The following is a 24505-nucleotide window of genomic DNA, read 5'->3' as shown; positions in this document are numbered from 1 at the left end:
AATAAAAAAAAAAAAAAAAATTAATGCCCACTGACTATTCAGACTGACTGAAATGTCAAAGCTAAACTCCAGGCATTTAGAAATTTAAAACCCACTGTATGGAAGAAGTTAGAGGATTTCCGAGGACTACCTAGGAACATTTAGGTTAGAATTGGAAGCAGAAGGCCTAGAAAGAAAGGGCAGTTGATTTCATGAGGCACAGATGTCCCTTCCGGTGTGATAGACTGGCTGTAGGAAGCTGGCTCTGTATATACTCAAAGTGAGAGATAGTGTGCAGAGAGCCCAGGGGTTCCCCAAGAGGCTTGACCGAGGCAATAATAGATAATACTAATGCTCTATTTGTGGTAGTGTGGTCGAGCAGTTAGGCTTATCAGAGGGAAGTGTTAATCATTTGTTGTACACACACAGGCAATAAATGAGAACACACAGTCAAGACTTAACTCCAGGCCAATAGGTTTTTATATAGAAAATTATTCTTTTGTAATTTATTTTAGAACCACAAGATTCAGAATTCAAGTAAGTACATACATTGTAAGGTACTTGGCATAGGTAAAAATGGAACTTTGAAGTAAAACAGTAAGGTACACAGTTTTGGCAGAAATAAGCTATTTTAAAAGTGGCCACAGTGCAAAAATCAACAGTTACTGGGGGAGGTAAGTACAAGTTAGTTTAGCAGGGAAGTAAAGCACTTACAAGTTCAGTCTCCGGGGCATAGGCAGCCCACCGTTGGGGGTTCAAGACAACCCCAAACACCCAGCACCAGCAACACAGGGCTGGTCAGGTGCAGAAGTCAAAGTAGGGCCCAAATAATATAGGCACCTATGGAGACTAGGGGTGCGCCGGTTCCAGTCTGCTAGCAGCTAAGTACCTGCGTCCTCGGGGAGCAGGCCAGGGGTTTTTTGTAAAGCATTGGGGGGGATGAGGGGAGTGGTCACAAACAGGCACACAAAATACACCCTCAGTGGCACAGGGGCGGCCGGGTGCAGTGTGCAAAGTAGGTGTCGGGTTTAGTATTAGTTTCAATGGAGGGACCCAGGGGTCACTCTGGCCTTACAGGCAGGGCACAGGGGGCCTTCTCGGGCCAGCCACCAACTGGGCAACGATGAGGACCGCCTGCTGGTCACTCCTGCACCAGCAGTTGGTTTCTCTCTGGCCCGGGGACTGCGGGTGCAGTGCTTCTTCCAGGCGTCTGGTTCTTTGTTCCCGGGCAGTAGCGGTCAGGCGAGCCTCTGGATTCTCTCTGCAGGTGTCGCCGGGGGGGGGTGCAGGGAGGTCGTCTCAGGGTGTCTACATCGTGGGAGTCGCCTGAGGGCCCTCGCTGGAGTGTTAGTTTTTCTGGACACGAGCCGGGGGCATCGGGTGCAGAGTGTTGGGGACTCACGCTTCAGGAGTGAAGATGGAGTCCCTTTCAAATGTTTTTTTCTTTGTTGTTCAGACAGAGCCGCTGTCCACAGGAATTTTAATCCTTTGGGTTGCAGGGCAGTCCTTGGAGGCGGCAGAGGTCGCTCCCAAACAAGTCTGCTTCTGGTGGGAAGGCTCCAATTGCGACATTGTTTCTGTGGCTCCTGCAAGAATTCTGCAACATCCAAGGCTGTGTATCTTCCAGGGTCTCTGTCTGCACCTGGAAGCACGAAGGAATCTCCCTTGGAATGAAGGAGTCACTCCCCTGCATCCACAGGCACCTCAAGACAAGTCGACCAACTGGTATGGTTCGCTGTCCCACAGACATCCAAGGACTCTGCAACACAGGTGGTGAGTCTGTGGCCTCCTCTGGGTTCAGATCATCATCTAATCAACTTGTGAGACTGTGGCCCCTGCTTCTGTGTGTATTTGTATGCTCTTTCTGAGGGTTATTTTGCGTACACGCTCTGTGTAGATATCTCCAAAGGGAGATACAACAATGCTAGTTTAGTACTAGTAGTGCTGTAATGAAGTATCCTTTATTTTTGCAACACTTGTGTAGTTCTTTCTTGTGAATGAGTTACTGTCGGACTACTGTGGTACTACAAGTGCTTTATATTTCTCCTGGATACGCTTTAGCTGCTCACCTCAGCTACCCCTGGAGAGCTTTTGCGATCTGGACACCTATTCACAATCACTAAGGGTTGCCCCGATCCAGTATAGGGTGCCACTCCATTGGTGTATACCATAAACTGAGCCAGTCTCCTACAAATATACTTCAAAATGTTGTGGCTTTCTGAAGAGATAGTTGTCATGTGTCATGGATACTGACCAACAGATTATGTAACTCAGTTTGAGGTTCGCTGGAAAGTGGCACTCTGGACAAGCTGTAACCTAATGGAGCAGTTGTCCACCAACACTGCTTCCCATTGTGCTACCAGAACTCAGAATATTTGTTGCCGGGTGTCCATGTAGCCTACTAAGCCTCTTGCTGCAAAGAAATGCAGTGATGGTGCTCCCTGATAGCATAAGGCTCCTAGAATGAACAAGCAACGTTACCGTCTGCTGCTGTGGTTATCCCCACTGCGTTATGCACTCTCCATTCTTGAGGAATCCACCAACATTTACCACTATATAGTACAAATTCCAGGTGTGATAACTGTCAAATTCAAGATTAGCAAGTTAACCACTGAAATTAAAGGCATTACTTTATGGAACATTCACCAAAGCATGCACTGAAGATCTATGCGTAATCCCTTATGACTTATCAACATTCCCTCTTAGGTTGCATCAACCTATACTTTTGTCAATAACTCAATGATTATGGCATCGTCTGTATTGTGAGGACACATCTGACAGCAGAGGCTTCACCTTTGATGTGAGAGCATCCTTTTCCCTCTAACCTATACGCCCCTTTTGATGTTGAAAGGTTCAAAGAAATTACAGGAACATAGAGGGATGTTTTCCTTGGATTTCAGAAGGAGGGAAAGAATGGCGTACATAGATGTATAGGCTCTGCATGGTTTCGTCTCTAGCCTGCCCCACAACACTATTTAAGAAAACAGCTTTCAAAAGTATATAGTCTCTCAGTTCAGCAGTGGCAGAATACATTTTTGCCACACAAACAACCTCATGGGAAAAATGCTCCTCTCCTCATTACAAAAAAATGGAAAGCTTCAAAAACCACTACGCAACCATATGTTAACAATCCACAGGACCTAACCTTTGGCATTTCAGTCAGGAAAAAGAACTTGAAGGACTCCATGCTGAAAATTGAAGGCAAAGCTACATTGAAGACCTACTGTACAAAAAATTATGATAATAAAGTAGAGTTTAAACAATTTGTAATGAAGCTCAAAAACAATTTTGTGAGAAAAAGTTAAGTGTTTACACCTGTGTTCAGGCATCCTATATAGAGTCAAGGAAAATAACAGAATAGTCATCAATATGCTGTATGTTTAGACTGTGGAGGTTGAAAGCCTGAGAGTGACAGAGCAGTTTTTCTAATTGAAAGGTAGAAATGGCTGTGGAAACAACTTCTGTTAATAGTTTCTGTTCGGAAAAGGGGAACAGAAAAGGTTTTTTTTCATGTCATACTGTGTTCTAAGCACAACACATCTTTAAAGTTGCAGTGTGTTTACATATTCTTGTATAGTACAGTAAAAGACAAAATATGCTGTCTTTACTTAAGCATTATTTTTTTATTTCTTGGAGAGGGCTTCCCTGCAAGTTAAAAGTTTTACAGCAATTCAGACACGGTTAGAGATTCAGAGTTTGTACATATTTGTGATGATCTCATGGTTAGAGAACGGCTCAATTTCAAAGTAAAAGTTTCTGGTTCACAATTGCTAGCATTAATTACCATTGTATATGTCACAATGTCAGAACAATGCACTAAGAATGATTTAACTTCAGAAAACTCAAGCCTAGCAAGTCAGCTTTGATCCAGAGGGACAATATCTATATTAGAAAGTACTTTAGTCTGTACAAAATATTAGTGTTCACTCATTCCTTTGAAATTCTGCACAACCTGCTCTTGATTAACTCAGGTTACCAAACACCTATGCTAATTTTATCATTTTAATGGTGAAAAACCTGTGCTATAGTCAAGATTATTTATAAACATACTAATTTGCAAACTTGTCTGTTGATTACATTCCTTATGTGCAGCACCAGCAGGGCATCCAGTCAAATAAACAGTAAACAAATATAGTAAGGTTTTGTAAATTGAATAAATACATTTAAGAATACGCAAGTAACATACCTGGTGGCATATGAACTGGACTGAAGCCATGCCTCATGAATGGTGGCGGAGGAGGTGGCGGAGGAATCCCATGGGCAAATCCAGGAGGGGGTCCTAAAAGGCTTGGGTAAGGTGGAAGCTGTGGAGGAGGGATCATTGATGGAGGACCAGTGTGATGAGGGAGACTGCCCATTTGGCGTGGGGGCTGGCCTCCCATGTGGAAGGGAGGCTGGCCGCCCACGTGGAAGGGAGGCTGGCCGCCCACGTGGAAGGGAGGCTGGCTGCCCACGTGGAAGGGAGGCTGGCCGCCCACGTGGAAGGGAGGCTGGCCGCCCACGTGGAAGGGAGGCTGGCCGCCCATCTGGAAGGGAGGCGGCTGCTGGCCCGCCTGAGCAGGAGGCGGCTGCTGGCCCGCCTGAGCAGGAGGCGGCTGCTGGCCCGCCTGAGCAGGAGGCGGCTGCTGGCCCGCCTGAGCAGGAGGAGGCTGCTGGCCCGCCTGAGCAGGAGGAGGCTGCTGGCCCGCCTGAGCAGGAGGAGGCTGCTGGCCCGCCTGAGCAGGAGGAGGCTGCTGGCCCTCCTGAGCAGGAGGAGGCTGCTGGCCCTCCTGAGCAGGAGGAGGCTGCTGGCCCTCCTGCAGAGGAGGAGGCTGTTGGCCTTCCTGTTGGCCCTCCTGCAGAGGAGGAGGCTGTTGGCCCTCCTGCAGAGGAGGCTGCTGTTGGCCCGCCTGCAGAGGAGGAGGCTGTTGGCCCGCCTGCAGAGGAGGAGGCTGTTGGCCCGCCTGCAGAGGAGGAGGCTGTTGGCCCGCCTGCAGAGGAGGAGGCTGTTGGCCCGCCTGCAGAGGAGGAGGCTGTTGGCCCGCCTGCAGAGGAGGAGGATGTTGGCCCACCTGCAGAGGAAGATGCCCTGCCTGGGGCAGTAAATTACCCTGTAAAAGAGCAACTGGCTGTGACGTCTGACCAGTTTGGGGTGGCAGACCTGGTGGAAGTAGGGAACCAGAATGAGGTGGCAGACCAGTCTGAAGTGGTGGTCCTAGCAGTAAATTAGGTCTGGGCGGAGGACACGGTGGAGGCGGCAAACCAGGCATTGGTGGTAATCCAGGCAGAGGAGGCAAACTCAGTGGGTGCATCATACCTGGATGTGACATACCAGGCAAGTGTGAGAAACCCTGTAGGGAAAAATGGAGAGTGTTACGAAATTGTTTTGCCATTATTTTTGCCAACTATTAATATTTTTTTTAAAGCTAAATCTTGGGCATTTTGTACAAATAAGTCTTATTTCGATAAGGAAAATGTTAAAGGTAAAATATTTTATATTTTATGTCACAGGGAATATTTAGGACATTACATTTAGTGTTTCATTTTAAAATAAGTTGAAATGCACAAAGTACATTATTTTCTACTACGAACTAGAGTTTGTAGAAAACCAAAATAAGGTTTTCTGCATTGTCTTCAAAACAGTCTTCAACAATGTTTCAGGCTACTTCACTTGATTATTCACTTATTCCACAAATATTCATAATCCACAGCAAAGGCTGAACATGATGGGTCTATTATTTTCATATTAATACAGTATTATCAGCCTCTAAAACAGTTCTCTGAAAATTGACCCGTGACACTAAAGTCAGAAAACCACTTAGTAGCAGACAGGACATTACTTAAGTGATTTGATGTATAGATAAAGGTCAATGCTATCCGTAAAATAAAGATTTTGTTTTAATGGATCATAACATTGTCCACTGCTGCCACCTATGTCTATGTTGATATTTTCACACTTTGCTGCAAAGCAGAGTTCTGTTAAATTATCTGAAACTGTTATTCAAATTGAATTGGAAATGTTCTTTCTATGGATATGCAGATTAAAAAAAAAAAAAAAAACAGTTACTTACCTTTGGTAACAATCTTCCTGGGAGATGATCTTTTGGGTGGAGTCTTTCCTAAACTCAGATCGTCACTTGTGTATACTCCAGGTGCCATACTGGATGCAGATGTTTTTCCTCAGCAATTCCTTTGTGCATCAGTAGGAGTCATCGTGCAGCTCCGCATCAGATCCATCCTGCCCTGGAAGTGACTCTGGGGACACAATTCTAACTGCACGATTCCTTATCTTCTGACTAGATACCAAAGCAGTAATGCTCCCCTCATCATTCCCCCGGTGGGTCTATGGAATGGCTCAAACTAAGGAATCCTGTAGGACTGAAAGCAAAGTGCCCTCCCTGATGTGCCCGGCAGATGTCCAAAACAGATACTCCACGCATTAGTGCGATGGTATCAGCTTTGTTTCTGGTAGAATGAGTCCAGATGCCTTCCAGCGCAGGTCTACACACAGAACAATCCATATGGAGATGGTTTGTTTCGGTACTTCTGTCCTCTTTTTCGCACCAGAGAAACACACGAAGAGATGATGATCTTGCTGCGAACAATGTAGAAACTCGAAGCTCTTTGGGAGTAGGTATGGAGTTTCTCTTCCTTGTCGAACGTGTAGAGCGAAAAATGCTGGCAGTGTCATAGGTTACCCAATATGGAAAAGCATTGCACCTTTTGTAATGAATGCCGTCTTGGTCTTTGGCAGCAATCTGACCAAGAAGGAAGTGGTTTGCAGTTCAGGACAGAGTGCCTGACGCTTACTCACACGACGAGCTAGCATGATCACAATAATGAACATGGTCCTGAATGCGAGCAATCTCAGGGAGCAGATGTTCATAGGCTCAAATGGGATGCGCACATCAAGGATGGAAGAAAACATACTGAGGTCCCACTGGAGCATCACAAAAGGATTTAGCTGCAACATATAGAGCACCCATTAAAAAAAAAACACGTCATAACTGGTGACAAAGAAAGATGGCTTAACAGGCAACCAACAAAAGGCCGACAAATAACCTGTACCTGTTCCTAATGCAAGGGCTTGTTGGGCTAGAGACAAGGAGAAAGTCGGACATCTGATAACTGGGTATTGGATGTGCTGAGAAGAACACCACCAGACAACAAACGTCTACCAGTGTCCTGCATAGACAGTCAAGGGTGGCATGGCTGCCAAACTCGCATCAAACCTTAAGAAAGGGGTTCGAAGGCTGTCCGGTGTTTCCACTCAATCTCCAAGCATGGACCTATCCCCGTTGTGCAGGCTCAGGTGACGAACCATGCCCTGTTGTCGCAACAGCAGATCTTGCCAGATGGCAGCTGTAAGGAAATGCCGCCTTGGCATGGTTACCCCCTAACTTTTTGCCTTTGCTGATGCTAGGTTTTGATTGAAAGTGCTGGGACCTTGCTAACCAGGCCCCAGCACCAGTGTTCCTTCCTGTAGGAAGTTGGCTCTGTATGTGCTATTTCAAAGTAAGGAATAGCATTGCACAGAGTCCAAGGGTTCCCCTTAGAGGTAAAATAGTGGTAAAAAGAGATAATACTAATGCTCTATTTTGTGGTAGTGTGGTCGAGCAGTAGGCTTATCCAAGGAGTAGTGTTAAGCATTTGTTGTACATACACATAGACAATAAATGAGGTACACACACTCAGAGACAAATCCAGCCAATAGGTTTTGTTATAGAAAAATATATTTTCTTAGTTTATTTTAAGAACCACAGGTTCAAATTTAACATGTAATATCTTGTTTGAAAGGTATTGCAGGTAAGTACATTAGGAACTTTGAATCATTTCAATTGCATGTATACTTTTCAAGTTATTCACAAATAGCTATTTTAAAAGTGGACACAGTGCAATTTTCACAGTTCCTGGGGGAGGTAAGTTTTTGTTAGCTTTACCAGGTAAGTAAGACACTTACAGGGTTCAGTTCTTGGTCCAAGGTAGCCCACCGTTGGGGGTTCAGAGCAACCCCAAAGTTACCACACCAGCAGCTCAGGGCCGGTCAGGTGCAGAGTTCAAAGTGGTGCCCAAAACGCATAGGCTCCAATGGAGAGAAGGGGGTGCCCCGGTTCCAGTCTGCCAACAGGTAAGTACCCGCGTCTTCGGAGGGCAGACCAGGGGGGTTTTGTAGGGCACCGGGGGGGACACAAGCCCACACAGAAATTTCACCCTCAGCGGCGCGGGGGCGGCCGGGTGCAGTGTTAGAACAAGCGTCGGGTTCGCAATGGAAGTCAATGAGAGATCAAGGGATCTCTTCAGCGCTGCAGGCAGGCAAGGGGGGGCTTCCTCGGGGAAACCTCCACTTGGGCAAGGGAGAGGGACTCCTGGGGGTCACTTCTGCAGTGAAAGTCCGGTCCTTCAGGTCCTGGGGGCTGCGGGTGCAGGGTCTTTTCCAGGCGTCGGGACTTAGGTTTCAGAGAGTCGCGGTCAGGGGAAGCCTCGGGATTCCCTCTGCAGGCGGCGCTGTGGGGGCTCAGGGGGGACAGGTTTTGGTACTCACAGTCGTAGAGTAGTCCGGGGGTCCTCCCTGAGGTGTTGGTTCTCCACCAGCCGAGTCGGGGTCGCCGGGTGCAGTGTTGCAAGTCTCACGCTTCTTGCGGGGAGATTGCAGGGTTCTTTAAAGGTTGCGGGGAGATTGCAGGGTTCTTTAAAGCTGCTCCTTTGGATAAAGTTGCAGTCTTTTTGGAGCAGGTCCGCTGTCCTCTGGAGTTTCTTGTCGTCGTCGAAGCAGGGCAGTCCTCAGAGGATGCAGAGGTCGCTGGTCCCTTTGGAAGGCGTCGCTGGAGCAGAGTTCTTTGGAAGGCAGGAGACAGGCCGGTGAGTTTCTGGAGCCAAGGCAGTTGTTGTCTTCTGGTCTTCCTCTGCAGGGGTTTTCAGCTAGGCAGTCCTTCTTGTTGTTGTTGCAGGAATCTAGTTTCTAGGTTCAGGGAGAGCCCTTAAATACTAAATTTAAGGGCGTGTTTAGGTCTGGGGGGTTAGTAGCCAATGGCTACTAGCCCTGAGGGTGGGTACACTCTCTTTGTGCCTCCTCCCAAGGGGAGGGGGTCACATCCCTAATCCTATTGGGGGAATCCTCCATCTGCAAGATGGAGGATTTCTAAAAGTTAGAGTCACCTCAGCTCAGGACACCTTAGGGGCTGTCCTGACTGGCCAGTGACTCCTCCTTGTTGCTTTCTTTGTTCCCTCCAGCCTTGCCGCCAAAAGTGGGGGCCGTGGCCGGAGGGGGCGGGCAACTCCACTAAGCTGGAGTGCCCTGCTGGGCTGTGACAAAGGGGTGAGCCTTTGAGGCTCACCGCCAGGTGTTACAGCTCCTGCCTGGGGGAGGTGTTAGCATCTCCACCCAGTGCAGGCTTTGTTACTGGCCTCAGAGTGACAAAGGCACTCTCCCCATGGGGCCAGCAACATGTCTCTAGTGTGGCAGGCTGCTGGAACCAGTCAGCCTACACAGATAGTCGGTTAAGTTTCAGGGGGCACCTCTAAGGTGCCCTCTGTGGTGTATTTTACAATAAAATGTACACTGGCATCAGTGTGCATTTATTGTGCTGAGAAGTTTGATACCAAACTTCCCAGTTTTCAGTGTAGCCATTATGGTGCTGTGGAGTTCGTGTAAAACAGACTCCCAGACCATATACTCTTATGGCTACCCTGCACTTACAAAGTCTAAGGTTTTGCTTAGACACTGTAGGGGCACAGTGCTCATGCACTGGTACCCTCACCTATGGTATAGTGCACCCTGCCTTAGGGCTGTAAGGCCTGCTAGAGGGGTGTCTTACCTATACTGCATAGGCAGTGAGAGGCTGGCATGGCACCCTGAGGGGAGGGCCATGTCGACTTACTCATTTTGTTCTCACTAGCACACACAAGCTGGTAAGCAGTGTGTCTGTGCTGGGTGAGGGGTCTCTAGGGTGGCATAATACATGCTGCAGCCCTTAGAGACCTTCCCTGGCATCAGGGCCCTTGGTACCAGAGGTACCAGTTACAAGGGACTTATCTGGATGCCAGGGTGTGCCAATTGTGGAATCAAAAGTACAGGTAAGGGAAAGAACACTGGTGCTGGGGCCTGGTTAGCAGGCCTCAGCACACTTTCAATTCAAAACATAGCATCAGCAAAGGCAAAAAGTCAGGGGGTAACCATGCCAAGGAGGCATTTCCTTACACTTCCCTAAACTGTACCTTTGTCTCCACAATTGGCACAACCCTGGCACTCAGGTAAGTCCCTTGTAACTGGTACCCCTGGTACCAAGGGCCCTGATGCAAAGGAAGGTCTCTAAGGGCTGCAGCATGTCTTATGCCACGCTGGGGACCCCTCACTCAGCACATGCACACTGCCTTACAGCTTGTGTGTGCTGGTGGGGAGAAAAATACTAAGTCGACATGGCACTCCCCTCGGAGTGCCATGCCAACCTCACACCGCCTGTGGCATAGGTAAGTCACCCCTCTAGCAGACCTTACAGGCCTAAGGCAGGGTGCACTATACCACAGGTGAGGGCATATGTGCATGCGCACTATGCCCCTACAGTGTCTAAGCAAAACCTTAGACATTGTAAGTGCAGGGTAGCCATAAGAGTATATGGTCTGGGAGTCTGTCAAATACGAACTCCACAGTTCCGTAATGACTACACCGAAATCAGGGAAGTTTGGTATCAAACTTCTCAGCACAATAAATGCACACTGATGCCAGTGTACAATTTATTGTAACCTACACCCAGAGGGCATCTTAGTGATGCCCGCTGAATACCAATCAGACTTCTAGTGTTAGGCTGACCAGTTTCTGCCAGCCTGCCACACGCCAGACATGTTGCTGGTCACATGGGGAGAGTGCCTTTGTCAATCCTAGCTTCACCCAGTTGCCTTAAAGCGGTTGCATGAAGTTACCATACATGCCTTTACCATGCATATACCTCAACAACGCATGGCTTGCCAATATAAGGTAAGTGAAACCCATGTATACATCGCAACTTGAAAAACTATCCAAATGCAAAATCAGCAAGTAGTTGGAGATTTAACAAGACAGCAACTGAAGGAAAACCAAATTGGTTACCAGCAGGAGGCATCCTCGCATGCGTCCAGGTCGCATGTAAGTTCAGTCCATGAAGAAACCCATATCTGTGGACAATGTTGATTCATTGTTTTACTCCAAGAATTCAGGTTACTCAAACAGAATCTGGCATGATTAGCCCCCACTTTTTTGACTGGGATATGATGTAATTTCGATTGACTGTGCACTGAGTTTCAGCTAACCAGGACCCAAAGTGCCAGATAAACTGCAGCGTTGTTCCCCAATTGACAAAACCTTTAGCACCATCTAAGTCCCTAGCAAATGGTACCCCTGGTACCTAGAGCCTGGGGTACTAAAGAGGGTTCTTAAGGGCTGCAGCACAAATTTTGCCACGCTAATGGACCCTTCACCAAGCACATGATAGGCTGCCATTGCAGGCTGCATGTCTTGGTGCATATCAAAGTGAAAACACAACATGTTACACAGCTTGTTTGCCATGTCACCCAACACTGAATATAATATATGTATGTCGGCCATCTAGCAGGCATTACAGCCCGAAGGCAGCGTGCATTATATTACATGCAAGGACATATCTGCACAAGCAGATATGCCCGTGTGTCATTGTTGAATCTCAAGACATAGTAAGTGATCAGGGAGGCCATTTTAAATACATGTGCTGGACACTGGTCTCTACGAGTTCCCCAGCTACATGATGGCTTCACTGAAGATAGGGATGTTTGGTATCAAACATCTCACATTGGTGAAGCCACAGTGATGCCAGTGTTGGATTTACCAATGCATGCACCCAGAGGGCACCACAGTGGTGCCCCATGAAAACCTACCTGCTACTAGTGTATTCACAGACTGTTCCTGATAAGTTCAGCCATCTTTTTGACCCCCTAAGGTAAGAGTCAGCGCTCTCGGAGGCCAGAGACAAAAGCCTGCACTAAGCAGGGATGGTCACACCTCCTTCAAGCAGGACATTCCAGAGCGAGAAGCTTCAAAGGACTAGCTGCCTTTGTAATGCAAACCAAGTCGCTCTAAATGGCAGAGATGACCAACCTCCATTGCCCTGACCCCATTTCTTGTCAGCAAGACAGATGGGAAAACTAGGTAGATTAGAAGGTGTGCCTACATCATGCCAGTCCCACCCCTAAGGTGGACGAGCTGAAGTGGACACCACTAGTGAAATTCCTCCATCTTGTTCTGGGTAGAATTAGACCTCTAGGGTCAGGGTTTTGGCCACTCCCCAGCAGAAGTGGTCATGAAGACGGTGTAGCCCACCCTAAGGATGGGCAACCCATTGGCTGCCACCTGGCATTCTCTGTAACTCCTCTAAATTAAGTATTCAGGTGGCACCTCGAACCCAAGAACTCAGATCCTGATGACCTAAGAAGTCTAAGGACACTTAAGAGAGGCATCCGCAGAAGAGCAGAAAAGCAGCAGCTGACCTGGCACCAACCCCGTCAGCCTGTCTGCAACAATAGACGAACTCTGTACCAAAAGATGGCTCGTCCTGCAGCTGAGCTTCAAAAAAACCCAGGAGGACTGCCTGCCATAGACAAAGACTCTAGAATCCGATGGGCACAAGACCTGCTCCCTAACCAACGTTAAGGAAAGAACTCTGCAGCCTCCAGAACCACAAGGACCTGACACCTGACGTCACCACTGCACCCGCCATCACAGACCCAAGTAAGAGTGGAGCTCTGGTGCCAACAAGGTTCCCCAGGTCCCCTAAGTCCACGTCCATTGTGGTTTCACCCCTCCAGGACTCCATAAGTAACCTCCAGCCTCTGCACACAGGCTTCCTTCTCCTGCACCTTCTGTGGTGAGAGAAACCCGACACTTGAAGCAATCACTGCATCCGTCGCCTACGGCATGATCTGAAGTGGGTCCCTGGGGTCAATGACATCCCCCAGCTCTCCTTAGCTCAAGTCCACTGTGGTTTCAACTGTCCTGGATTTCATGACGATGCCTGCAGCCTCAGACCACAAGATACCACAAGATCCCACAACCATAAGTGCTCCTGGACACACAAACCAGCGACACCAAAGGACACCTGTAAGGAAATGCCTCCTTGGCATGGTTACCCCCTGACTTTTTGCCTTTGCTGATGCTATGTTTTGATTTGAAAGTGTGCTGAGGCCTGCTAACCAGGCCCCAGCGTTCTTTCCCTAACTTGTACTTTTGTTTACACAATTGGAACACCCTGGCATCCAGGTAAGTCCCTTGTAACTGGTACCCCTGGTACCAAGGGCCCTGATGCCAGGGAAGGTCTCTAAGGGCTGCAGCATATCTTATGGCACCCTGGGGACCCCTCACTCAGCATAGACACACTGCTTGCCAGCTTGTGTGTGCTAGTGAGGACAAAACGAGTAAGTCGACATGGCACTCCCCTCAGGGTGCCATGCCAACCTCACACTGCCTATGCAGTATAGATAAGTCACCCCTCTAGCAGGCCGCACAGCCCTAAGGCAGGGTGCACTATACCATAGGTGAGGGCACCAATGCATGAGCACTGTGCCCCTACAGTGTCTAAGCAAAACCTTAGACATTGTAAGTGCAGGGTAGCCATAAGAGTATATGGTCTGGGAGTCTGTCAAACACGAACTCCACAGCACCATAATGGCTACACTGAAAACTGGGAAGTTTGGTATCAAACTTCTCAGCACAATAAATGCACACTGATGCCAGTGTACATTTTATTGTAACATACACCCCAGAGGGCACCCCAGAGGTGCCCCCTGAAACCTTAACCAACTACCCGTGTAGGCTGACTGGTTTTATCAGCCTGCCACACTCGAGACATGTTGCTGGCCACATGGGGAGAGTGCCGTTGTTAATCTGTGGCCAGTAACAAAGCCTGCACTGGGTGGATATGCTTATCACCTCCCCCTTGCAGGAGCTGTAACACCTGGCGGTGAGCCTCAAAGGCTCACCCCCTTTGTTACAGCACCACAGGGCATTCCAGCTAGTGGAGTTGCCCGCCCCCTCCGGCCACGGCCCCACTTTTGGCGGCAAGGCCGGAAGAGATAATGAGAAAAACAAGGAGGAGTCACTGGCCAGTCAGGACAGCCCCTAAGGCAACCTGAGCTGAAGTGACTCTGACTTTTAGGAATCCTCCATCTTGCAGATGGAGGATCCCCCCAATAGGGATAGGAATGTGACCCCCTCCCCTTGGAAGGAGGCACAAAGAGTATGTAGCCACCCTCAGGGCTAGTAGCCATTGGCTACTGCCCTCCCTGACCTAAACACATCCCTAAATTCTGTATTTAGGGGCTCCCCTGAACCTAGGAACTCAGATTCCTGCAACCTAAGAAGAAGAGGACTGCTAAGCTGAAAAACCCTGCAGAGAAGACGGAGACACCAACTGCTTTGGCCCCAGCTCTACCGGCCTGTCTCCCTCCCTTCTAAAGACACTGCTCCAGCGACGTTTTACCCAGGACCAGCGACCTCTGAATCCTCAGAGGACTGCCCTGCTCTAGGAGGACCAAGAAACTCCAGAGAACAGCGGCCCTGTTCATCCAAGACTGCAACGTTGTTTCCAAAGAAGCAACTTCAAGACAACTGCGTTTCCCGCCGGAAGCGTGAGACTTGCTACTCTGCACCCGACGCCCCCGAATCGACTTGTGGAGAACAAACACTTCAGGGAGGACTCCCCGGTGACTACGAGACCGTGAGTAGCCAGAGTTGTCCCCCATGAGCCCCCACAGCGACGCCTGCAGAGGGAATCCCGAGGCTTTCCCTGACCGCGACTGCTTGACTCCCAGATCCCAAAGCCTGGAAAAGACCCTGCACCCGCAGCCCCCAGGACCTGAAAGATCGGAACTCCAGTGCAGGAGTGACCCCCAGGAGGCCCTCTCCCTTGCCCAGGTGGTGGCTACCCCGAGGAGCCCCCCCCCTTGCCTGCATCGCTGAAGATACCCCTTGGTCGCCCATTGATTTACATTGGAAACCAGACATGTGTTTGCACACTGCACCCGGCCGCCACCGTGCTGCTGAGGGTGTACTTTCTGTGCTAACTTGTGTCCCCCCCCCCCTTGGTGCCCTACAAAACCCCCCTGGTCTGCCATCCAAAGACGCGGGTACTTACCTGCTGGCAGACTGGAACCGGGGCACCCCCTTCTCCATTGAAGCCTATGCGTTTTGGGCACCAATTTGAACTCTGCACCTGACCGGCCCTGAGCTGCTGGTGTGGTAACTTTGGGGTTGCTCTGAACCCCCAACGGTGGGCTACCTTGGACCCAAACTTGAACCCCATAGGTGGTTTACTTACCTGCAAGAACTAACAAATACTTACCTCACCTAGGAACTGTGAAAATTGCACTAAGTGTCTAGTTTTAAAATAGCTATATGTGATTTATTTGAAAAGTATATATGCTATTGTGATTAAAGTACTTACCTGCAATATCTTTCAACTGAAGTATTACATGTGAAATTTGAACCTATGGTTCTTAAAATAAACTAAGAAAGGATATTTTTCTATACAAAAACCTATTGGCCTGGAATTGTCTGAGTGTGTGTTTCTCATTTATTGCCTGTGTGTGTACAACAAATGCTTAACACTACTCCTTTGATAAGCCTACTGCTCGACCACACTACCACAAAATAGAGCATTAGTATTATCTCTTTTTGCCACAATCTTACCTCTAAGGGGAACCCTTGGACTCTGTGCATACTATTCCTTACTTTGAAATAGTGCATACAGAGCCAACTTCCTACAACACCCCTGCATCCACTGACCCTGGGCCTTGGATAAGAGGTTCAAAGCTGCACCTATGTCCCGGAGTACCCCACGTTTGCCATCTACCAGCTGGTTTTCTATGACTGGCTTCCTAGCCAGAGCCTGCAGCCTATTTCCACTGAAACCAAGCCCCACTGATGTATCATGGACACCCAACGCCATACTACACCTCTGCACCCAGCCGCCCCAGAGCTCCCAGTGTGACCTGTTGGTGTGGTCTTGCCCCTTGTCCAATACTTACCTTAAGTCTCTGAGACTTGTTTCGTAAGTCGTTGTAAAATACCTGCTTGCTGACTTTGTTTTCCTCCCATAGGTTAACATTGAAGAACCCCAAAATTTCACTAATTGTCCATTTTTGCAAGTGAAAAGTACAGGGAGTGCAGAATTATTAGGCAAATGAGTATTTTGACCACATCATCCTCTTTATGCATGTTGTCTTACTCCAAGCTGTATAGGCTCGAAAGCCTACTACCAATTAAGCATATTAGGTGATGTGCATCTCTGTAATGAGAAGGGGTGTGGTCTAATGACATCAACACCCTATATCAGGTGTGCATAATTATTAGGCAACTTCCTTTCCTTTGGCAAAATGGGTCAAAAGAAGGACTTGACAGGCTCAGAAAAGTCAAAAATAGTGAGATATCATGCAGAGGGATGCAGCACTCTTAAAATTGCAAAGCTTCTGAAGCGTGATCATCGAACAATCAAGCGTTTCATTCAAAATAGTCAACAGGGTCGCAAGAAGCGTGTGGAAAAACCAAGGCGCAAAATAACTGCCCATGAACTGAGAAAAGTCAAGCGTGCAGCTGCCACGATGCCACTTGCCACCAGTTTGGCCATATTTCAGAGCTGCAACATCACTGGAGTGCCCAAAAGCACAAGGTGTGCAATACTCAGAGACATGGCCAAGGTAAGAAAGGCTGAAAGACGACCACCACTGAACAAGACACACAAGCTGAAACGTCAAGACTGGGCCAAGAAATATCTCAAGACTGATTTTTCTAAGGTTTTATGGACTGATGAAATGAGAGTGAGTCTTGATGGGCCAGATGGATGGGCCCGTGGCTGGATTGGTAAAGGGCAGAGAGCTCCAGTCCGACTCAGACGCCAGCAAGGTGGAGGTGGAGTACTGGTTTGGGCTGGTATCATCAAAGATGAGCTTGTGGGGCCTTTTCGGGTTGAGGATGGAGTCAAGCTCAACTCCCACTCCTACTGCCAGTTCCTGGAAGACACCTTCTTCAAGCAGTGGTACAGGAAGAAGTCTGCATCCTTCAAGAAAAACATGATTTTCATGCAGGACAATGCTCCATCACACGCGTCCAAGTACTCCACAGCGTGGCTGGCAAGAAAGGGTATAAAAGAAGGAAATCTAATGACATGGCCTCCTTGTTCACCTGATCTGAACCCCATTGAGAACCTGTGGTCCATCATCAAATGTGAGATTTACAAGGAGGGAAAACAGTACACCTCTCTGAACAGTGTCTGGGAGGCTGTGGTTGCTGCTGCACGCAATGTTGATGGTGAACAGATCAAAACACTGACAGAATCCATGGATGGCAGGCTTTTGAGTGTCCTTGCAAAGAAAGGTGGCTATATTGGTCACTGATTTGTTTTTGTTTTGTTTTTGAATGTCAGAAATGTATATTTGTGAATGTTGAGATGTTATATTGGTTTCACTGGTAATGATAAATAATTGAAATGGGTATATATATTTTTTTTGTTAAGTTGCCTAATAATTATGCACAGTGATAGTCACCTGCACACACAGATATCCCCCTAACATAGCTAAAACTAAAAACAAACTAAAAACTACTTCCAAAAATATTCAGTTTTGATATTAATGAGATTTTTGGGTTCATTGAGAACATGGTTGTTGTTCAATAATAAAATTAATCCTCAAAAATACAACTTGCCTAATAATTCTGCACTCCCTGTATTTATGTTTAAAAACGTGGTTACTTTGTAACCTGCTTCTTGGTTTCAAAGAGTATATAAAAAGTGTTTTTTTTTATAAATTGGTCTTAGATTTATTCTTTGAGTGTGCATCTCATTTATTGGCTCTGTGAGTACAACAAATGCTTAGCACTACCCTCGGATAAGCCTAACTGCTTGCCCAGAGTACACCCAAAAATAGAGCGCTAGTACTATCTACTTCTGCAAACTGATTGAGGATCCAGTGGACCCACTGCACAGTGTACTTCCTTTTTTAGTGAACCATACAGAGAGCCAGGCTTCCTTCAGTCAGTAAGTAATCTGCAAATAGATAGTCTTTACCAGGTAAGGCATTAGCGAAAGTAAGTAACCTGTTCATCTGAAAGAGACTTCTAGCTGCAGACTCTGTATCTTGGAACAGATCCCAGAGGAAGGTCTGCAAAGCCAATTTTAAATAAAAAATTCCTGGAAGACCAAATGGTCGAAGTACCCTTTGCAACAGACACAGAGGCGTCAGTTCGAAACATTGGGGATGACCATACAAAAGGAAATTGTAACTTACCATCTGTTTGCGGCATGTAGTGCTGTAGATTCACATGCTGTGCATACTCCAGTCGTCAAGTGTTAGGCTCAGATGTGTGCGACTTGTTTTTGTTCAAAGAAATCTTTGAGTCACAAGTTGTGGGGACCACCTATTGTAAACAATGTGCATGGGCTTCATAGAGGGTGAAGATGCAGATGGAGAATATAGATACAGAAGAGAAGACCACAGAAAGTAAAGAACAAAAGGTAAGGGTATCTGCACATGACCCCAGTCAGCTAGGAAGGGTAAGTGCATGTCTGTAGGAAGTTGGCTCTGTATGTGCTATTTCAAAGTAAGGAATAGCATGCACAGAGTCCAAGGGTTCCCCTTAGAGGTAAAATAGTGGTAAAAAGAGATAATACTAATGCTCTATTTTGTGGTAGTGTGGTCGAGCAGTAGGCTTATCCAAGGAGTAGTGTTAAGCATTTGTTGTACATACACATAGACAATAAATGAGGTACACACACTCAGAGACAAATCCAGCCAATAGGTTTTGTATAGAAAAATATATTTTCTTAGTTTATTTTAAGAACCACAGGTTCAAATTTAACATGTAATATCTTGTTTGAAAGGTATTGCAGGTAAGTACATTAGGAACTTTGAATCATTTCAATTGCATGTATACTTTTCAAGTTATTCACAAATAGGTATTTTAAAAGTGGACACTTAGTGCAATTTTCACAGTTCCTGGGGGAAGTAAGTTTTTGTTAGTTTTACCAGGTAAGTACGACACTTACAGGGTTCAGTTCTTGGTCCAAGGTAGCCCACCGTTGGGGGTTCAGAGCAACCCCAAAGTTACCACACCAGCAGCTCAGGGCCGGTCAGGTGCAGAGTTCAAAGTGGTGCCCAAAACGCATAGGCTTCAATGGAGAGAAGGGGGTGCCCCGGTTCCAGTCTGCCAACAGGTAAGTACCCGCGTCTTCGGAGGGCAGACCAGGGGGGTTTTGTAGGGCACCGGGGGGGGGGGGGGGGGGGACAAGCCCACACAGAAATTTCACCCTCAGCGGCGCGGGGGCGGCCGGGAGCAGTGTTAAAACAAGCGTCGGGTTCGCAATGGAAGTCAATGAGAGATCAAGGTATCTCTTCAGCGCTGCAGGCAGGCAAGGGGGGGCTTCCTCGGGGAAACCTCCACTTGGGCAAGGGAGAGGGACTCCTGGGGGTCACTTCTGCAGTGAAAGTCCGGTCCTTCAGGTCCGGGGGGCTGCGGGTGCAGGGTCTTTTCCAGGCGTCGGGACTTAGGTTTCAGAGAGTCGCAGTCAGGGGAAGCCTCGGGATTCCCTCTGCAGGCGGCGCTGTGGGGGCTCAGGGGGGACAGGTTTTGGTACTCACAGTCGTAGAGTAGTCCGGGGGTCCTCCCTGGGGTGTTGGTTCTCCACCAGCCGAGTCGGGGTCGCCGGGTGCAGTGTTGCAAGTCTCATGCTTCTTGCGGGGAGATTGCAGGGTTCTTTAAAGCTGCTCCTTTGGATAAAGTTGCAGTCTTTTTGGAGCAGGTCCGCTGTCCTCTGGAGTTTCTTGTCGTCGTCGAAGCAGGGCAGTCCTCAGAGGATTCAGAGGTCGCTGGTCCCTTTGGAAGGCGTCGCTGGAGCAGAGTTCTTTGGAAGGCAGGAGACAGGCCGGTGAGTTTCTGGAGCCAAGGCAGTTGTTGTCTTCTGGTCTTCCTCTGCAGGGGTTTTCAGCTAGGCAGTCCTTCTTCTTGTTGTTGCAGGAATCTAAATCTTTAGGTTCAGGGAAGCCCTTAAATACTAAATTTAAGGGCGTGTTTAGGTCTGGGGGGTTAGTAGCCAATGGCTACTAGCCCTGAGGGTGGGTACACCCTCTTTGTGCCTCCTCCCAAGGGGAGGGGGTCACATCCCTAATCCTATTGGGGGAATCCTCCATCTGTAAGATGGAGGATTTCTAAAAGTTAGAGTCACCTCAGCTCAGGACACCTTAGGGGCTGTCCTGACTGGCAAGTGACTCCTCCTTGTTATTCTCATTATTTTCTCCGGCCTTGCCGCCAAAAGTGGGGGCGGGGGCCGGGGCCGGAGGGGGCGGGCAACTCCACTAGCTGGAGTGTCCTGCGGTGCTGTGACAAAGGGGTGAGCCTTTGAGGCTCACCGCCAGGTGTTACAGCTCCTGCCTGGGGGAGGTGTTAGCATCTCCACCCAGTGCAGGCTTTGTTACTGGCCTCAGAGTGACAAAGGCACTCTCCCCATGGGGCCAGCAACATGTCTCTAGTGTGGCAGGCTGCTGGAACCAGTCAGCCTACACAGATAGTCGGTTAAGTTTCAGGGGGCACCTCTAAGGTGCCCTCTGTGGTGTATTTTACAATAAAATGTACACTGGCATCAGTGTGCATTTATTGTGCTGAGAAGTTTGATACCAAACTTCCCAGTTTTCAGTGTAGCCATTATGGTGCTGTGGAGTTCGTGTAAAACAGACTCCCAGACCATATACTCTTATGGCTACCCTGCACTTACAATGTCTAAGGTTTTGCTTAGACACTGTAGGGGCACAGTGCTCATGCACTGGTACCCTCACCTATGGTATAGTGCACCCTGCCTTAGGGCTGTAAGGCCTGCTAGAGGGGTGTCTTACCTATACTGCATAGGCAGTGAGAGGCTGGCATGGCACCCTGAGGGGAGGGCCATGTCGACTTACTCATTTTGTTCTCACTAGCACACACAAGCTGGTAAGCAGTGTGTCTGTGCTGGGTGAGGGGTCTCTAGGGTGGCATAATACATGCTGCAGCCCTTAGAGACCTTCCCTGGCATCAGGGCCCTTGGTACCAGAGGTACCAGTTACAAGGGACTTATCTGGATGCCAGGGTGTGCCAATTGTGGAATCAAAAGTACAGGTTAGGGAAAGAACACTGGTGCTGGGGCCTGGTTAGCAGGCCTCAGCACACTTTCAATTCAAAACATAGCATCAGCAAAGGCAAAAAAATCAGGGGGTAACCATGCCAAGGAGGCATTTCCTTACACAACCCCCCCCCCCCCCCAAACGAAAGAGGATGAGACTAACCTTTCCCAAGAGAGTCTTCATTTTCTAAGTGGAAGAACCTGGAAAGGCCATCTGCATTGGCATGGGCAGTCCCAGGTCTGTGTTCCACTATAAAGTCCATTCCCTGTAGGGAGATGGACCACCTCAACAGTTTTGGATTTTCACCTTTCATTTGCATCAGCCATCTGAGAGGTCTGTGGTCAGTCTGAACTAGGAAGTGAGTACCAAAGAGGTATGGTCTCAGCTTCTTCAGGGACCAAACCACAGCAAAGGCCTCCCTCTCAATGGCACTCCAACGCTGCTCCCTGGGGAGTAACCTCCTGCTAATGAAAGCAACAGGCTGGTCAAGGCCATCATCATTTGTTTGGGACAAAACTGCCCCTATCCCATGTTCAGAGGCATCTGTTTGCACAATGAACTGCTTGGAGTAATCTGGAGCTTTTAGAACTGGTGCTGTGCACATAGCTTGTTTCAGGGTGTCAAAGGCCTGTTGGCATTCTACAGTCCAGTTTACTTTCTTGGACATTTTCTTGGAGGTGAGTTCTGTGAGGGCTGTCACAATGGATCCATATCCCTTCACAAACCTCCTGTAGTACCCAGTCAAGCCAAGGAATGCCCTGACCTGAGTCTGGGTTTTTGGAGCTGCCCAGTCCAGAATAGTCTGGATCTTAGGCTGGAGTGGCTGAACTTGGCCTCCACCTACAAGGTGTCCCAAGTAAACCACAGTTCCCTGCCCTATCTGGCATTTGGATGCCTTGATAGAGAGGCCTGCAGATTGCAGAGCCTTCAAAACCTTCTTCAGGTGGACCAGGTGATCCTGCCAGGTGGAGCTGAAGACAGCAATATCATCAAGATAAGCTGCACTAAAGGATTCCAGCCCAGCAAGGACTTGATTCACCAACCTTTGGAAGGTGGCAGGGACATTCTTTAAACCAAAGGGCATAACAGTGAACTGATAATGCCCATCAGGTGTGGAGAATGCTGTCTTTTCTTTTGCTCCAGGGGCCATTTTGATTTGCCAGTACCCTCCTGTTAAGTCAAAGGTACTTAAAAATTTGGCAGCCCCTAATTTGTCTATTAGCTCATCAGCTCTAGGAATGGGATGAGCATCTGTCTTGGTGACAGAGTTGAGACCTCTGTAGTCCACACAAAACCTCATCTCTCTCTTTCCTTCTTTGGTGTGAGGTTTGGGGACTAAGACCACTGGGCTAGCCCAGGGGCTGTCAGAGTACTCAATTACTCCCAATTCCAGCATCTTGTGGACTTCCACCTTGATGCTTTCCTTAACTTGGTCAGACTGTCTAAATATTTTGTTTTTGACAGGCATGCTGTCTCCTGTGTCCACATCATGGGTACACAGGTGTGTCTGACCAGGGGTTAGGGAAAAGAGTTCAGCAAACTGCTGCAGGACCTTCCTGCAGTCAGACTGCTGTTGGCCAGAGAGGGTGTCTGAGTAGATCACTCCATCTACTGAGCCATCTTTAGGGTCTGATGAGAGGAGATCAGGGAGAGGTTCACTCTCAGCTTCCTGGTCCTCATCTGTTACCATCAACAGATTTACATCAGCCCTGTCATGGAAGAGCTTAAGGCGGTTCACATGGATCACCCTCTTGGGGCTCCTGCTTGTGCCCAGGTCCACCAGGTAGGTGACCTGACTCTTCCTTTCTAGTACTGGGTAAGGGCCACTCCATTTGTCCTGGAGTGCCCTGGGAGCCACAGGCTCCAGAACCCAGACTTTCTGCCCTGGTTGAAATTCAACCAGTGCAGCCTTTTGGTCATACCACAACTTCTGGAGTTGTTGGCTGGCCTCAAGGTTTTTACTTGCCTTTTCCATGTACTCTGCCATCCTGGAGCGAAGGCCAAGTACATAGTCCACTATGTCTTGTTTAGTCTCATGAAGAGGTCTCTCCCAGCCTTCTTTAACAAGAGCAAGTGGTCCCCTTACAGGGTGGCCAAACAGAAGTTCAAAGGGTGAGAATCCTACTCCCTTCTGAGGCACCTCTCTGTAAGCGAAAAGCAGGCATGGCAGGAGGACATCCCATCTCCTTTTGAGTTTTTCTGGGAGCCCCATGATCATGCCATTTAATGTCTTGTTGAATCTCTCAACAAGGCCATTAGTTTGTGGATGATATGGTGTAGTGAATTTATAAGTCACTCCACACTCATTCCACATGTGTTTTAGGTAAGCTGACATGAAGTTGGTACCTCTGTCAGAAACCACCTCCTTAGGGAAACCCACTCTGGTAAAGATACCAATGAGGGCCTTGGCTACTGCAGGGGCAGTAGTCGACCTAAGGGGAATAGCTTCAGGATACCTAGTAGCATGATCCACTACTACTAGGATGTACATATTTCCTGAGGCTGTGGGAGGTTCTAGTGGACCAACTATGTCCACACCCACTCTTTCAAAGGGGACCCCCACCACTGGAAGTGGAATGAGGGGGGCCTTTGGATGCCCACCTGTCTTACCACTGGCTTGACAGGTGGGGCAGGAGAGGCAAAACTCCTTAACCTTCTGGGACATATTGGGCCAGTAGAAGTGGTTGACTAACCTCTCCCACGTCTTGGTTTGTCCCAAATGCCCAGCAAGGGGAATATCATGGGCTAAGGTCAGAATAAACTCTCTGAAACCCTGAGGCACTACCACTCTCCTAGTGGCACCAGGTTTGGGATCTCTTGCCTCAGTGTACAGGAGTCCATCTTCCCAATAGACCCTATGTGTTCCATTTTTCTTGCCTTTGGACTCTTCAGCAGCTTGCTGCCTAAGGCCTTCAAGAGGGACAGGTTTCTTGTCCCTTACACAACTCTTCCCTTGAGGGTCCCCCTGGGCCCAAGAGCTCAACCTGATAAGGTTCCCGCTCCATAGGCTCAGTTCCCTCAGAGGGCAGAACTTCTTCCTGAGAAGAGAGGTTCTCTTTTTGGTGTTGTGTTGCAGCTGGTTTCCCAGCTGACTTTCCTTGTCTCTTGGTAGGCTGGGCCATTTTTCCAGACTCCAGCTCTACTTTTTCACCCTGTGCCTTGCACTGTGCCCTAGTCTTGACACACACCAGTTCAGGGATACCCACCAGCATGGCTGCATGGGTTTTCAGTTCTACCTCAGCCCATGCTGAGGACTCCAGGTCATTTCCAAGCAAACAGTCTACTGGGATATTTGAGGAGACCACCGCCTGTTTCAGGCCATTGACCCCTCCCCACTCTAAAGTTACCATTGCCATGGGATGTACTTTAGTCTGATTGTCAGCATTGGTGACTGGATAGGTGTGTC

The 24505-nt window shown here is 48.4% G+C and overlaps 1 protein-coding gene across 1 annotated transcript in view; it reads right to left on the bottom strand.

Moving 5' to 3' along the window:
• The window catches only part of SCAF4 (SR-related CTD associated factor 4), an 860634-nt gene that overhangs the window by 242823 nt on the left and 593306 nt on the right, over window positions 1-24505 (bottom strand). The window contains exon 20 of the mRNA XM_069204042.1: window positions 4166-5309. Within this exon, the coding sequence (XP_069060143.1) occupies window positions 4166-5309 (1144 nt within the window). The remainder of the gene's footprint in view (window positions 1-4165; window positions 5310-24505) is intronic.

This window comes from Pleurodeles waltl, chromosome 8 (genome assembly GCF_031143425.1).
Source record: "Pleurodeles waltl isolate 20211129_DDA chromosome 8, aPleWal1.hap1.20221129, whole genome shotgun sequence".
NCBI lineage: Eukaryota > Metazoa > Chordata > Amphibia > Caudata > Salamandridae > Pleurodeles > Pleurodeles waltl.
Note: the sequence above shows the minus strand (reverse complement) of the source record. Positions and strands in the feature narration are given on the sequence as shown.